This window comes from Photinus pyralis, unplaced genomic scaffold (assembly GCF_008802855.1).
Source record: "Photinus pyralis isolate 1611_PpyrPB1 unplaced genomic scaffold, Ppyr1.3 Ppyr1.4_LG9, whole genome shotgun sequence".
In the NCBI taxonomy this organism is placed as follows: domain Eukaryota; kingdom Metazoa; phylum Arthropoda; class Insecta; order Coleoptera; family Lampyridae; genus Photinus; species Photinus pyralis.
In genome coordinates this window covers 21,041,346-21,054,593 of record NW_022170878.1, presented here as the reverse complement: position 1 = coordinate 21,054,593, position 13,248 = coordinate 21,041,346, and the positions used below count along the sequence as shown (strand labels likewise).

The 13,248-nt window shown below is 42.6% G+C and overlaps 1 protein-coding gene across 2 annotated transcripts in view; it reads left to right on the top strand.

The window, feature by feature from the left end:
* Positions 1 to 13,248, top strand: part of LOC116180415 (nephrin) — a 31,076-nt gene that overhangs the window by 15,864 nt on the left and 1,964 nt on the right. The window contains exons 3-14 of one of the 2 annotated variants that reach the window (XM_031500387.1): positions 5,976 to 6,128; positions 6,175 to 6,369; positions 6,421 to 6,640; positions 6,913 to 6,983; positions 7,034 to 7,333; positions 7,388 to 7,678; positions 7,726 to 8,028; positions 8,075 to 8,365; positions 8,417 to 8,704; positions 11,042 to 11,632; positions 12,057 to 12,221; positions 13,096 to 13,241. In XM_031500387.1, coding sequence (XP_031356247.1) covers positions 5,976 to 6,128; positions 6,175 to 6,369; positions 6,421 to 6,640; positions 6,913 to 6,983; positions 7,034 to 7,333; positions 7,388 to 7,678; positions 7,726 to 8,028; positions 8,075 to 8,365; positions 8,417 to 8,704; positions 11,042 to 11,632; positions 12,057 to 12,221; positions 13,096 to 13,241 — 3,014 coding nt within the window. Of the gene's footprint in view, positions 1 to 5,975; positions 6,129 to 6,174; positions 6,370 to 6,420; positions 6,641 to 6,912; positions 6,984 to 7,033; positions 7,334 to 7,387; positions 7,679 to 7,725; positions 8,029 to 8,074; positions 8,366 to 8,416; positions 8,705 to 11,041; positions 11,633 to 11,857; positions 12,026 to 12,056; positions 12,222 to 13,095; positions 13,242 to 13,248 lie in introns of both variants that reach the window. The other variant, XM_031500385.1, reaches the window with a different exon arrangement.

Below are 13,248 nucleotides of genomic sequence, written 5' to 3'. Positions count from 1 at the left end.
GGTGCAGATCACGTGCATGGCAAAATAGTAGTGGAGCACTTTGCAGGAGACTCGAGCCAAATTTGGATGATACAGATTTAGAATGGATAAGTGGAAAATAAAGAGAAAGATAGTGATTCTTATTAATACTTCATCCCAAATATAAGAATATGGATCACCCACATCATTACCAGTGTGCTTACTTTATAAATGCAACAAATTCAAATGGCAGCAACTAAACTAAAATTCGGTTAAGGGAATGCGCTTATTGTACCAACAAAGCACGTCATCTTTGCGGAAATTGCCACCGGGTAAGAAAGTTGCGCCATGATGGCATTAAGCTAAACTCGAATAAGATTCGAACTTCAAAGTAATTTATTTATTTCGAACTTTCGCGTCTCAACAACGGAAATTTTCATCGGGTCGCGAAGGTTTCCACGTTTAAAACTGCAAAATTGATAAAGGATGATGAATCTATTCGGCGCGTAATTCATTCTTACGGGATGGTAATTTAGTCCTAGCAGATAGTGAAGGTAAATTTACGAACTAATTACAAACCTAAACCAACAAACTTGAAATTAGTTTAAGGAAAACCAACAACCGACCAGAAATTTTAGTTCATTTTATTTTGAAATCCTCACGGAAGGTAGTTTTAATTAAATTCCGTTCGGGGGTAACTCCATCGATATTACAAAGTCTTCGAGAGCGGAAAAAATTCGAGCGCAAAGTAAAAGTGTAATTGCGACATTTTTTCCGGTAGACAGATCAAAGGGGCGAAAAGTTATTAAAATTACGAAGTAATTGCGAAGGTAATTGTTGTGCGTCTAATTTTTCATTACGTGCGGAGATTGAAAGGTGGTGAATTGAATCTCCTTTTTCTGGACAAAAATACAAAAAAGCTCTTAGATCATTCGAATAGAGCCAGAGCCGGACTGCTGTTAGTTGGCCTATCTGGAAATGATGATGGGTCCCCAGTTTTTAAGATACTTCAAGAGGTTTCAAGAGATTTCAACGACCCTCAAGTTATTTCAAGAGTCACGAAGAGGGTTTCGAGCCTTTGAACTTGAAATGAAATTCTTAAACTTTTCAATGGTTTTCTAAAACATCTCGAGACTATCTTTATCCACTATGAAGGTAACAGTAAAAGGCCAAGGTTCTTTTGAGCTCTAGGTTCTCTGTAAAACGTTTGATATCTTAGATCTTTATATCATTTGACCATTAGATCTGAAACTGGGGGCACCTCAAAGTGACCTGGGTCAATCCACGCAGAATTGAATGCTCTGTAATTTGTCTCTGGGCAAGGTTTCGCTGGACTGCGTTGTTTAGGAGTTATAAGCGAAAAACTGAAGAAAGTCCGAAAATGTTTGGGGTTTGCTCAACCTCTGAAGGGATACAAACTCACATTACTCTTTTTCAAGGTTTTAGAACGCCTTCTGACTTTCCCCAGGCCGCATTCAGGTCCCTATTTTGCTGGACTAAAGTATGGGTTGTCTTATTTTAGGTACTGAACCCCTACCCAGGTTTGTACGACACTTACTCTCCTTAAAACGGAATGCCCTGTGATTTCTAAATATGATCGCCCAGGACTTACCTGGAGTACGTTCCTTAAAGGACTCTTCCGAACGATTCGAACAACCCTTATTAGAAGCCCTTATTAAATCTTTCGACTATCACGGAGGACTGTGCCAATCGACCTAAAGCACGAACCCAAAAAAAAGATCACTGCAGTACTAGGTAACGGAAGTCCACAGGCTATGCCCTACAGGAACTATCGTTATGGCTAGCAAGGCAATTAAGATGGGTAACGAATAAAAACTAAATACATATTAAAAGAAATGAATAATGAATTGACTGGAAGTGGAAAATAAACGGAAAAGTAATTTTGGCATCCGTCGAGAATGTACAGAAACAATGAATAAATGGAATACACGGTTCTGGATTTTGATCTGCTTGGTTAGGCGTAAATATCTTGGGGAAAAGTCTTCGATAAATTACATCCTGCTTTTGTGGAGACGAGAAGAAGCAGAAGAAGAGATTTCATTTTAAAATGGGCGATAGGCGACATCTAACGGAGGAATTTTACAACACTTATTGCATCTTTTGGATTTCTTGTGCCTTGAACCTATCAAATTTTTGCAGTTTCAGGTGGCTTTTGAACCTTTCGAACTTGTTGAATAAATTTCTTGGTTTACTGCGATTCCTTTGGTCTCGCCGCTCCCCATCTCCATCTATTGTGTTGGATCTCTTACATATTTGGAATCTTATTATCTCTTGGGTCTCTTCTATGACGTGGATTTAAAAAAATCGAAATTTGTTCAAGGTATCCAAACGATTTGACGCTACCGATCTTATTTCCATAATCTAGAAATGAAAAACAATTCCGGAATAATTAGACAATAATTAATTTGGCTCAGTAACAGAAAACTTAATACTTACGTATGTATCCACTAGAATTCAATTTATAGCCTCCATATGAGAGAAAATATGTATCTCGTTCCTCATCTGAATCGAGATCAACCGTTACACGTTTTAAAGTCACAAGAGGATTTTTTTAAGTTTTACTGAGGCTTTACCGCCTTTATGGGCCTTTAAGAGCTCCTTAAACGCTGTTAATAATCGTTGAGGGTACTTAATGTCCGAATCTTGAAGCCCAAAAGACTGAGGGTCTTTAACATACTTGTCTTTAGGAGACAGACGTGTCTTTGAGTGCTTTCTTAACCCCCCCCCCCCTCCTCCCTAATGAATTATTTTCCGAGCCCGAGTGTCTGACAGCGAAACGTGTAGAACTTTTGCACGTGACAACCAAATCGTCGCAGATTTTGCATGCTGTCTGTAGTGGCCCCAAGTAAATCTATTGAAAATGGGGGGGGGGGCATGACATTCAAATTAATGGTCTTATCGAAAGGAATGGTTTCTACACATGAATGATAACTGTAAAATGAAGTGCCGAAGGAAGATACTCTCAAAGGGCGATTGGAACGTCTAGGCGAAATATATCTACCGTCGACGTGAAAAAAAAGGAAAATGCAATATTGCGGAGAACTGACCCCAGACCCCTCGGTTCTACGTTACTCCCCAAACCGGTCGGCCCTTGGAATTCTCGTGGATGGATTTTATCTCAGAAAAGGGAAACCTAATGGTATTCCCTACAAAATTATCATATAGTCATCGTGCTAAATATTTTGGGGGAGAATGAAGCACCGGCGAGTGTCCCCTCCCTTCTAGCACAGGAGGAGCTGATTATTTTTGCCCAAACGCAACGGTAATTGTAGCTCTTTCAAGAAAAGGTAATCGACGCCTCTCCATAATTACACTTATCGTTCTAACCATTTTTGAGGGGAATGTAGCAACAAGGGGCATGGGGGTTTGGAATACCCCCCCCCCTCCCTCTGCGCAGGAGAAACTGATTACCATTTCCCAAAGCCAATGGTCATGGTAGCTTTCGAGAAAAGGTAATCGATGCCTCTTGTGGTGGGTGGTATTCCATACTCCCCAGACTCTCCTGTTCTACGTTCCCCCTAAAACTCTCGTGTATAGAATATAGGTATCTCAGAAAAAAGAAACCTAACGGCATTCTCTAGAAAATTATTATAGTCACACTGATCGTTCTAAATATGTTGGGAGGGAATGAAGCACCGGGGAGTGTTCCCCTCTTTTCCAGCCCGTCAGGAGCTGATTACCTTTGTCCCAAACGGAACGGTCATGGTAGCTCTTTCGAGAAGAGGTAATCGATGCCTCCTCATAATCACACTTATCGTTCTAACCATTTTTGAAGGGAATGTAGCAGTAAGGGGCGTGGGGGTATGGAATACCTCCCTCCCCTCCCAAAGCCAATGATCATGGTCGTTTTTGAAAGAGGTAATCGATGCCTCTTGTGCTGGGTGGTATTCCATACTCCCCAGACTCCCCGGTTCTACGTTCCCCCCAAAACTCTCGTGTACACAATATATCTCAGAAAAGAGAAACCTAACGGCCTTCCCTAGAAAATATGCATAACCACACTGGTCGTTCTAAATATTTTAGAGGAGAATGTAGCACCGGGGGGTCTGGGAGGTATGGAAAACCCCCCAGCTCAGGAGGAACTGATTACATTTTTCCCAAAGGCAACGGTCATTTCAGGTGTAAAGTCAATGATTGCTACAGCCTTTAAATAGCGTTTACGAGTGATTTCAAGACTTGAAGGGCCTTTATGAGCTCAAGGGTCTCTAAATGTGTAAAAAAACCAGAGAGCCTTCAAGAAATTTGTAATGGTTTTCAGTGAGCGCACTAAAGTCTTTAAGAGTTTAATTGCTGTTATTGGCATGGTCTTCACAGTCTCCAGGAGTCGCATCCCGGGACTTCTAGAGTCCCAATAGTTTTCAGAGACGCTTTAACCTTTAATAGACAAGAATGGCCCACCGAAATTTCCGTCCACTCCGGCCCTGTTTAAAACAGCATTGTACCTGCCTGTTAATTAATTTTTCAACGACTTCCGGTTATTATATCTCGTTATGATCCTTTATATAACGAGACAGGCGCTAACCTCGTAAAGGCGGAGTCTGTATTATAGAGCCGTTTACAAAATTTCTCCCTTAACTGCCCCATTCCGGTGCGTATGATGCCATAAACAAAAAAACATAAACATTGTAATGCGCGTTACGTTAAAACGCCCTCGTAACGTAAATTCTTCTTCTCGCGGGGGGTGGCGTTCAGCACGACGCCTTGATTAATGACCATTGTCCCTGCCAGAAGAATCGTCGATTGAGCACATCTGGAATAGATTCGGACAGAATCTGGAGCTAATAAAGTGACATCGCAGATGACCGAAAACGTGCCTAGACTAACGTCTGGACCACCGCCAACCCTTTAATACATCCCGACGCGACAGGAACAATTATTAATTCAGCTTCAAATACATGGACGTTCCCGAATTGTTAGCCTATCACCAAGGCACTGATAACCTACATTATCGTTGCAAGTTTCATCACGTCCAAAGGACCTGCACCAGGTCTAATTCAATTAGTGCCCTCGGCGGGCCATGCGTTTTGTAAGGACGATATTGCGGCGTAGAGTTTATCTAAACTAATACAGCGGGCGATTTTAGATTTCGGGCACGTATAGCATCTGGCCGCGGTTATGCCATATCGACAGAAGCGGCAAAAGATAAATATTGGCTCAAAACATCGGGCAGTCGCAAAATTAACACGCGCGCCTCGTCCTTTAATAAATTTTCCCTCGTCCTAAAATACCTGATTAATCAAATAAGCGCCTTCGGCATTACGTTTCCTCCATTGTTTGTCTTCTTAGCGTTAAATGGGGGATGACCGCGACTATTGCGGGCGCGTAATGCTTTTAATGAACTGATTATACCCGGCTTTACCTACGCAATACAATGTAAGGGGTAGTTTTCGACCCAAACTGTACCACGTTGTTTTTCATTAAACAATGAAAGTCGATGCTAATCAAAGTCCAACGATTCTGAAGAAGCTGAAGAATCCGCAGCAGGTAAAGTATTCGAAGGACCTAAAAGAAAGCTGAAGCATGTCGGAAGGACCAATATCTTGAACTTTCTAAGATTTTTGTGAGGTTTCCTTAGGATATCGTTGCAGTTTCTTGCTCACGAAATGATTTGAAGTCTCTTGGTATTATGGTCTGCTTCAGGTAACGCGAGGTTTATTTCAGGTTTCTTCTTAGCATTTCCTCTGTCCACCTCCGCAGTTTCCCGTTTCAGTTTCCAGTTCTAGACCACAGTTTCATGTTTCCAGGTAATTTTGTTCAACCCAATTGCAGCTTTTCAATTTCTAGCTTTATTTCAAGTAAAGCCCAAGCTTTATGTCCCGTTTTCCCAGTTACCGGGTCCTGTTTTCTAGTTACAAGCACCCATAGTGGGTCAGGTTTCTAATTTCCAATTTTCAGTTTATCTTCTTCCGTACCTATTATTTCTAATTTCTGTTAATAGCGGCTAATATGGAAACCATTTGCATAATTTCCATTACTAATGCTTGTTTTCATTTCAGCACCTCCTTCTTCGATAGAAATACTGGACCATCCAGCAAATTCCAAAATTGAGATAAGGGAGAACCAAGAATTCCACCTGGAGTGTCGAGTTAAAAACGCGAAACCGGCCGCCAAAATCGTCTGGTACCGCGGAAATATCGAGCTCAATATCCGTAAGTATCCGCCCGCTCTACCCATTTTCAGTCCTTTCGTTTGCAGCTAATCGCGAAGATCAAACGATCGAGGTGGTCTCGAAGTCCGGTAATAAAAAGGCGGTCAGATTCGATACCAACTCGCGAATATCGCTGAAGCCGACGGCCGAAGACGATTACGCCGAGTACACGTGCGAGGCGCGGCACGAGGGACTTTCGCTCGATCTGCCGATGCGTACGACGGTACATCTGAGCGTTTTATGTGAGTATGATCGGTCAATGCGAAAGTAGAGCTGATCGCTTGTGTTCGCAGATCCGCCCGGTCCGCCGTATATCGAGGGCTACACGGAGGGCGAGACGATTAGGCGAGGGCAGACGGTTGAGCTCGTCTGTAAGAGTAGAGGGGGAAATCCTCCGGCGCAGCTGATTTGGTACAAGAACGGCGAGCAAATACGAATGGCGTACCGAACGGCCGGTCGAGTATCTGAGAACGTTTACACATTTACAGCGGATGCAAGCGATGACAAGGCGAGGTAAGGGACATGAGGTGTTCTCTAAACTACCCTCATTAGGCACCATAGCGTTTCAAAGGTCGAAGCCAGCGACTCAACGAAACTGAAGGCGACCCTTAGAGCTCTTAAAGACTTTTAAAACTCAAGTGCTTCTTAATGGCCTTAAAGGCTCATCAATTTTTGAAGGCTTTTAGAGCTCTTAGAAACCATTTGCGACAATAAAAGTTTTAAAAGGACTCCTAACAGCCGATAAAGTGTATACAGGGTGTTTGTAAAAAGCATACTTGTTACAGATACAAATGTGAGGCTAGTAACGTGATGTCTTCCAAGCCGCTCAAAGCTCAGGTCGATTTAACGGTTTACTGTAAGTATAAAAAAGCGTAGTTGAGTCGCATATAATTCGGTTGTACGCAGTCTCGCCGGCTCACGTCACCATATCCGGTCCTACCGAAGCAAGAGTGGGAGATCCGGTACCGCTAACTTGCTCGACAGCCAATAGCAATCCTGCAGCCGACATCAAGTGGATGGTCGCCGGTCGACAGGTCAGAAATGCCACCTCACGTACCATGGTTTCGCCCGAAGGCGGGTGGATCACCACCTCGAACATCACTGCAATAGTCGAACCCAACAGGAAAAGCCTGGTCGTCATCTGTCACGGTCTAAACATGCAACTGACCGAGAACGTGGTGTCTACTCACACGATTAACGTCTTATGTAAGTGAAGGCACTCCTCACCCCCCACCACCTTACCCACCCATCTCGCTGTAGATCCACCGAGCCAACCCTTCATACACGGGTACACCAAGGGAACGAACATTCCAGCCGGCACCACCCAAAAGATCTCCTGCACGTCATCCGGCGGCAACCCTCTGGCGACGATAACGTGGTACAAAAACGACAAAAAGATAAACTCCAAAGTGAAGACGACGGACAAATCAGTTACGGCCGAGGTCGAGATCCTCACCAACGTCACCGACAACGACGCCCGTTACCGATGCGAGGCTGCGAATTCCGCGACAGAAATACCGCTTTTCGAAACAATCACAATGAGCGTCTACTGTAAGTGCACCCCCAAATCGAACCGCTCTAACTTCGCCCCTCCGTAGTTCCACCCGAACATGTTAAGATCCGCAGGGAGCCGCCCGAGTTGAAACCGGGAATCGAGGCGACCCTAATCTGCGATTCGAGCTCGAGCAACCCTCCGGCGCGGCTTTCTTGGTGGCGAGAGGGAATTCCAGTCGACGGCCTTTACAACACCTCCAAGGCGGGTTTGCACGGAGGAAAAGTCTCCACGATCGAGATGAAGCTGAACGTAAGCGAGCAGCTCAACGGCATCGTCTACACGTGCCAGGCCACCAACGAAGCGCTACAGCAGTCCGTGCACGACGCCATCACCCTCAAAGTTCTTTGTAAGTACTCACTCCCGAGTGTTTCTAGCGTAACGCCTTGCTTTAGATAAGCCCATGTTTGATAAGACTAACGAGGAGTCCGTGACCGGCATCGAAAACGAGCCTCTGATCATCTCGCTCAAAGCCGACGGCAATCCCGGGAACATCGCGTACACCTGGACCAAGGATGGTTTACCCATCGCCCAGGCCTCGACCGGTACGGGACTGGAGCGGATTATTTCCGACGGCTCCGTCCTCAATATCACCAAGCTGAGTCGCCACGACGGAGGAACGTACACCTGCGAGGCTTTAAATTCGCAAGGCAGCTCAGTGATGAACCTCAACATTAGCGTCGAATGTAAGTGGCACTCGACGGCGCAAGCACCCCTCACTGACGTTTCGCTCGTAGATTCCGCCACGATCACCTCGATCAGCGAAAACGTCATCGCGAACTCGCAGGAGGACGCGACCCTCTCCTGTTCGGTCGACGGGAACCCATTGCGCGACGATTCGATCGTGTGGCGACGGAGCGACTTTCCCGATTTCGACGCCCGCACGTCGATTATGTACGACAAAAATGGCACTTCGTACCTGAGGATAACGGCGGTTACTCGAGAGGATTTGGGTCACTTTCAGTGCGTTGCTAATAATGGCATTGGAAATGCGACTGTTCGTGACGTCCTGCTGATTGTTAAACGTAAGTACAGTCTTCAATATAAAAGCTAACGAGCGCTTGGATTAAAGCTACTTAGTTTTTATTCTGCGTATTTAAATTCTATAGTGTTGTTCTAATAATGCCTTCCGGAAGACGTGGGTTTCAGAAAGTCATAGATAATAAGAGTAGGTAATCTTATCTCAGTAGGGTTTTTTTAGACAGCCGACATAAAACTGCACAGTCCATTGTCCAAATTGTAAGATTACAATTGAGCAGTAGCCCAATTTTGGAACTGTTTGAAATTATTGATCCTACAGGCCACATTCTATAAGAAAATTTTTTTCCGGATCGATCTGAGACAATTTTTTTTTCGGGCCTCAAAAAAAGACAGTGTATAACATTCCTTTTTTACAGAAAATTGACTACACCAAAATTTCTCGGGAAAACTCTTTTTTATATTAATTTTGGTGCGTAGAATCCAAAACAAGTCGTACTTTTTCGATCAGACTTCTCAATCAAAAGTTATGGACTAGAAACCAATTTCGAAAGAAAATTCAAAGGGCTGTAACTTTTGGACTAGTAGCCCAATCTTGGAACTGTTTGAAATTATGGATTCTACAGGCCACATTCTATAAGAAAATTTTTTTTCCGGGTCGATCTGAGACAATTTTTTTTTCGAGCCTCAAAAAAAGGCATGTATAACCTTCCTTTTTTACCAAAAATCGACTGCACCAAAATTTCTCGGGAAAACACTTTTTCTTATTAATTTTGGTGCGTAGAATCCAAAACAATTCGTGCTTTTTCGATCAGACTTCTCAATCAAAAGTTATAGACTAGAAACCAATTTCGAAAGAAAATTCAAAGGGCTGTAACTTTTGAACTAGTAACCCAATCTTGGAACTGTTTGAATTTGTGGATTCTACAGGCCACATTCTATAAGAAAAATTTTTTTTTTCGGGTCGATCTGAGACAATTTTTTTTTCGGGCCTCAAAAATCGACTATACCAAAATTTCTCGGGAAAACACTTTTTCTTACTAATTTTGGTGCGTAGAATCCAAAACAATTCGTACTTTTTCGATCAGACTTCTCAATCAAAAGTTATAGACTAGAAACTAATTTCGAAAAAAGATTCAAAGGGCTGTAACTTATGAACTAGTAGCCCAATCTTGGAACTGTTTGAAATTGTGGATTCTACAGGCCACATTCTATAAGAAAATTTTTTTTTCGGGTCGATCTGAGACAATTTTTTTTTCGGGACTCAAAAAAAGGCAGTGTATTACCTGCCTTTTTACCAAAGCGACTGCACCAAAATTTCTCGGGAAAACACTTTTTCTTACTAATTTTGGTATGTATAGAATCCAAAACAATTCGTACTTTTTCGATCAGACTTCTCAATCAAAAGTTATAGACTAGAAACCAATTTCGAAAGAAAATTCAAAGGGCTTTAACTTTTGAACTAGTAGCCCAATCTTGGAACTGTTTGAAATTATGGATTCTACAGGCCACATTCTATAAGACAATTTTTTTCCGGGTCGATCTGCGACATTTTTTTTTCGGGGCTCAAAAACAGGCAGTGTATAACCTTCCTTTTTTACCAAAAATCGACTGCACCAAAATTTCTCGGGAAAACACTTTTTCTTATTAATTTTGGTGCGTAGAATTCAAAACAATTCGTACTTTTTCGATCAGACTTCTCAATCAAAAGTTATAGACTAGAAACCAATTTCGAAAGAAAATTCAAAGGGCTGTAACTTTTGAATCAGTAGCCCAATCTTGGAACTGTTTGAAATTATGGATTCTACAGGCCACATTCTATAAGAAATTCGAATACTTTTTATAGTATTCGAATACCTTTGATAGTATTCGAATACCTTTGATAGTATTAGAATACTTTTGAAAGTATTCGAATACCTTTGAAAGTATTCGAATACATTCTAAAAATCTAAAGTATTTGAATACTTATTTTTTTAAGTATTTGAATACTTTTCAATGTATCTGTATCTAGTATTCGCTTGTGCTGGACGTAAAAGTATTTAGTATTCAAATACCTTTGATTTGTGTAAAGTATTTACTATTTAGTATTCAAATACTTTTTTAAAGTATTCTGCCCAGTTCTGCCAGAAAGTTTATCTTTGAGAAGTTCGGGTTGTGGCCAACGATGTGTAATTTTGTTTAAATAATTGCGTAGTAGTTTGATTTGTATTGGAGACATTTGGAAATGTTGTTTTATTAGAGTTTTATCATTTAAAGCCGGTCGTTGCTGTAAGAAATTTGTGATCGCTGCGTATAGGCTAATTAGTTTCAAGATAAGCAAGTTTTGCGGATAGGAAATACGCAAATTGAAGTTTTAGCGCGATATTAAACGAATTATTTTTCAGATAAACCGGAAATAGATCAATCACCGTCCCTTATGAAGTTCGCGAGCGACGCCGGCGATACCGGCCGCTTGACTTGCAGAAGTCAATCGTCACCGTTGGCCCGCTACTCCTGGGCGCGTTCCGGTAGCCCGCTACGCACGAACACGACAGGGAAATACTACGTCACGTATCGGCAGATAGACAGCATGGTCTCCGAATCGGTCCTCCTGATAACCCACGTGACTTCGGCAGATTATGGGAACTACGAATGCGTCGCGAAGAACGAGCTGGGTTTCGCGACGGTGTCGCCCAGGCTGGAAGTGACCTCGGCACCGGACGCTCCCAGCATTCTCTCGATCGTGAACGTCACCCACAACTCCGTCGTGGTTTCTTGGGTGCCCGGTTTTGACGGTGGCATGAAGGCTAGCTACCAGATACGCTACCGGACTCTGGATACCGACCGTTATAAGTACGAAGACATCCTGTCGAACTCGACCCAGTTTACCATCGGCAAGCTGGAGCCGGACACGGCATACGTCTTCTCCATCATGGCCTCCAACAAGCTGGGGAGCAGCAAGTATCTTCCAGACATTACGATGGCGCGCACTACAAGTACGTTAGGTTTTCTTGCTGGTTATGGGCTCACTTACTTATGGGGATGGGTACTCGTCGCAAAAGTATGTAGACCCGGATGGCATTACTTTTTTGTAATTGAAAGTAGTATTTACCACCGCGCTTCGATTGGTCGAGGCGCAGTGGTAAAAAAAAATTATCTACGCCTCAGTTTACATACCTTTTGCACCGCCAGTAGTTACTAACTCTTCTTCCTTAAATTAGATCAAATACCTCCGCATTACACCTCTCCAAGTTCCGACGAGCGCGGCTTCAAAGACTTCCCCGGACTGCTTATAATAATTGGGACTATTGTAGCGACCGCTTTAATTGTATCGAATGTCTTAGTAATCGGCTGTTGCTTGCATAGAAGATCAAAAAAGAGAATTGCAGGTAATTAAATGTTTGTGTTCTCTTCTCTTAGCGTTACCGTTCGAGTCGTCCGAAAAGGTTTCGCCCGATGGATTTTTAAACAAACAGGACGCTAATCAAAATTACGTCATGATTTCGTCGGTGTTAATCCTTCTCGTTCTCATTAATGTCGGCATCATTGTCGGATGCCTGTACATTAAGGCTAGACGATCCAGAGGTTTGTTCTGTTCCATCTAGCAAAGTTGAAGTTGGCAAAAGTTTAATTAGAGCTACGAAACGTAATTTTAATGCTCTGTGTGGCGGGATTCGGTAGCGGTATCTACGGGAAAGCAAATTCGGGAGAGCGAAACAATATCCCTCCCTTAATGGAATTAAGTGGAGCGGTAGAAATTACTGTCCAATAAAAAGCAAACGGTGCGCTAAACTTAATGTAAAAGCATAAATTAAACAAATCTACGGAAAAGCAGAAAATTATGATACTTACAAAACCGAGTTTGCGTAAGTGCAAAAGGCTGTCGCCGTGGTATTCGGTTAATACTATCAAACTTTGTTAATTCATTGAGCGGCCTGCTCACGTCCTGAAAATCGGTAATTGGGCCCAAAATTCAAATCATTTAAGAGCGCTTCTTTTGATACCCCACACGACTAGGTGGAATGACGTTGAAACACATTTATTTAGCTACTATTAATTTCACTTATTTAATTGACCGGATTCAAATTTGTAAAATCGGTAGTCCAACTAACACTTATTGTTAATTGGAATTTCTCAGGTCGGCATAAAGGACGCTTATCAACCTGATAACGGCATCAACCTCGTTTTAAATTACCATAAGAAAATTTTAAAATATTAATTTGTCGTCTTCCAAATGACACGAACTTTCGAATGCAACAAAGATAATCGAAGTGTGTAGACGGGAACGGTTACAAACGGCGAATGAACTGCAGCGTTATTATATGGTAGCGACGGCTGAAACGGGTTCTTCATTACAGAAGTACAAAGAGTATTAGAATTATGTTGCTTGAAGCACAAGTTTTTGCCAACTTCTCCAATTCTCTCAATTTACACTGTTTCAAATGTAAAACCTTTTTAGAACAAGCGAACCAGACGAGTAAATCTGCTACCATTGAAATGTACGCCCCGAATAGCTACAATGACACTGTGACCGGTGAGACTTTATCGTCCGTTAGTGAGAGGAGTGAGACTTACAGTAACGAAGGCAGTAACGTTGATTATGTGGTAAGTT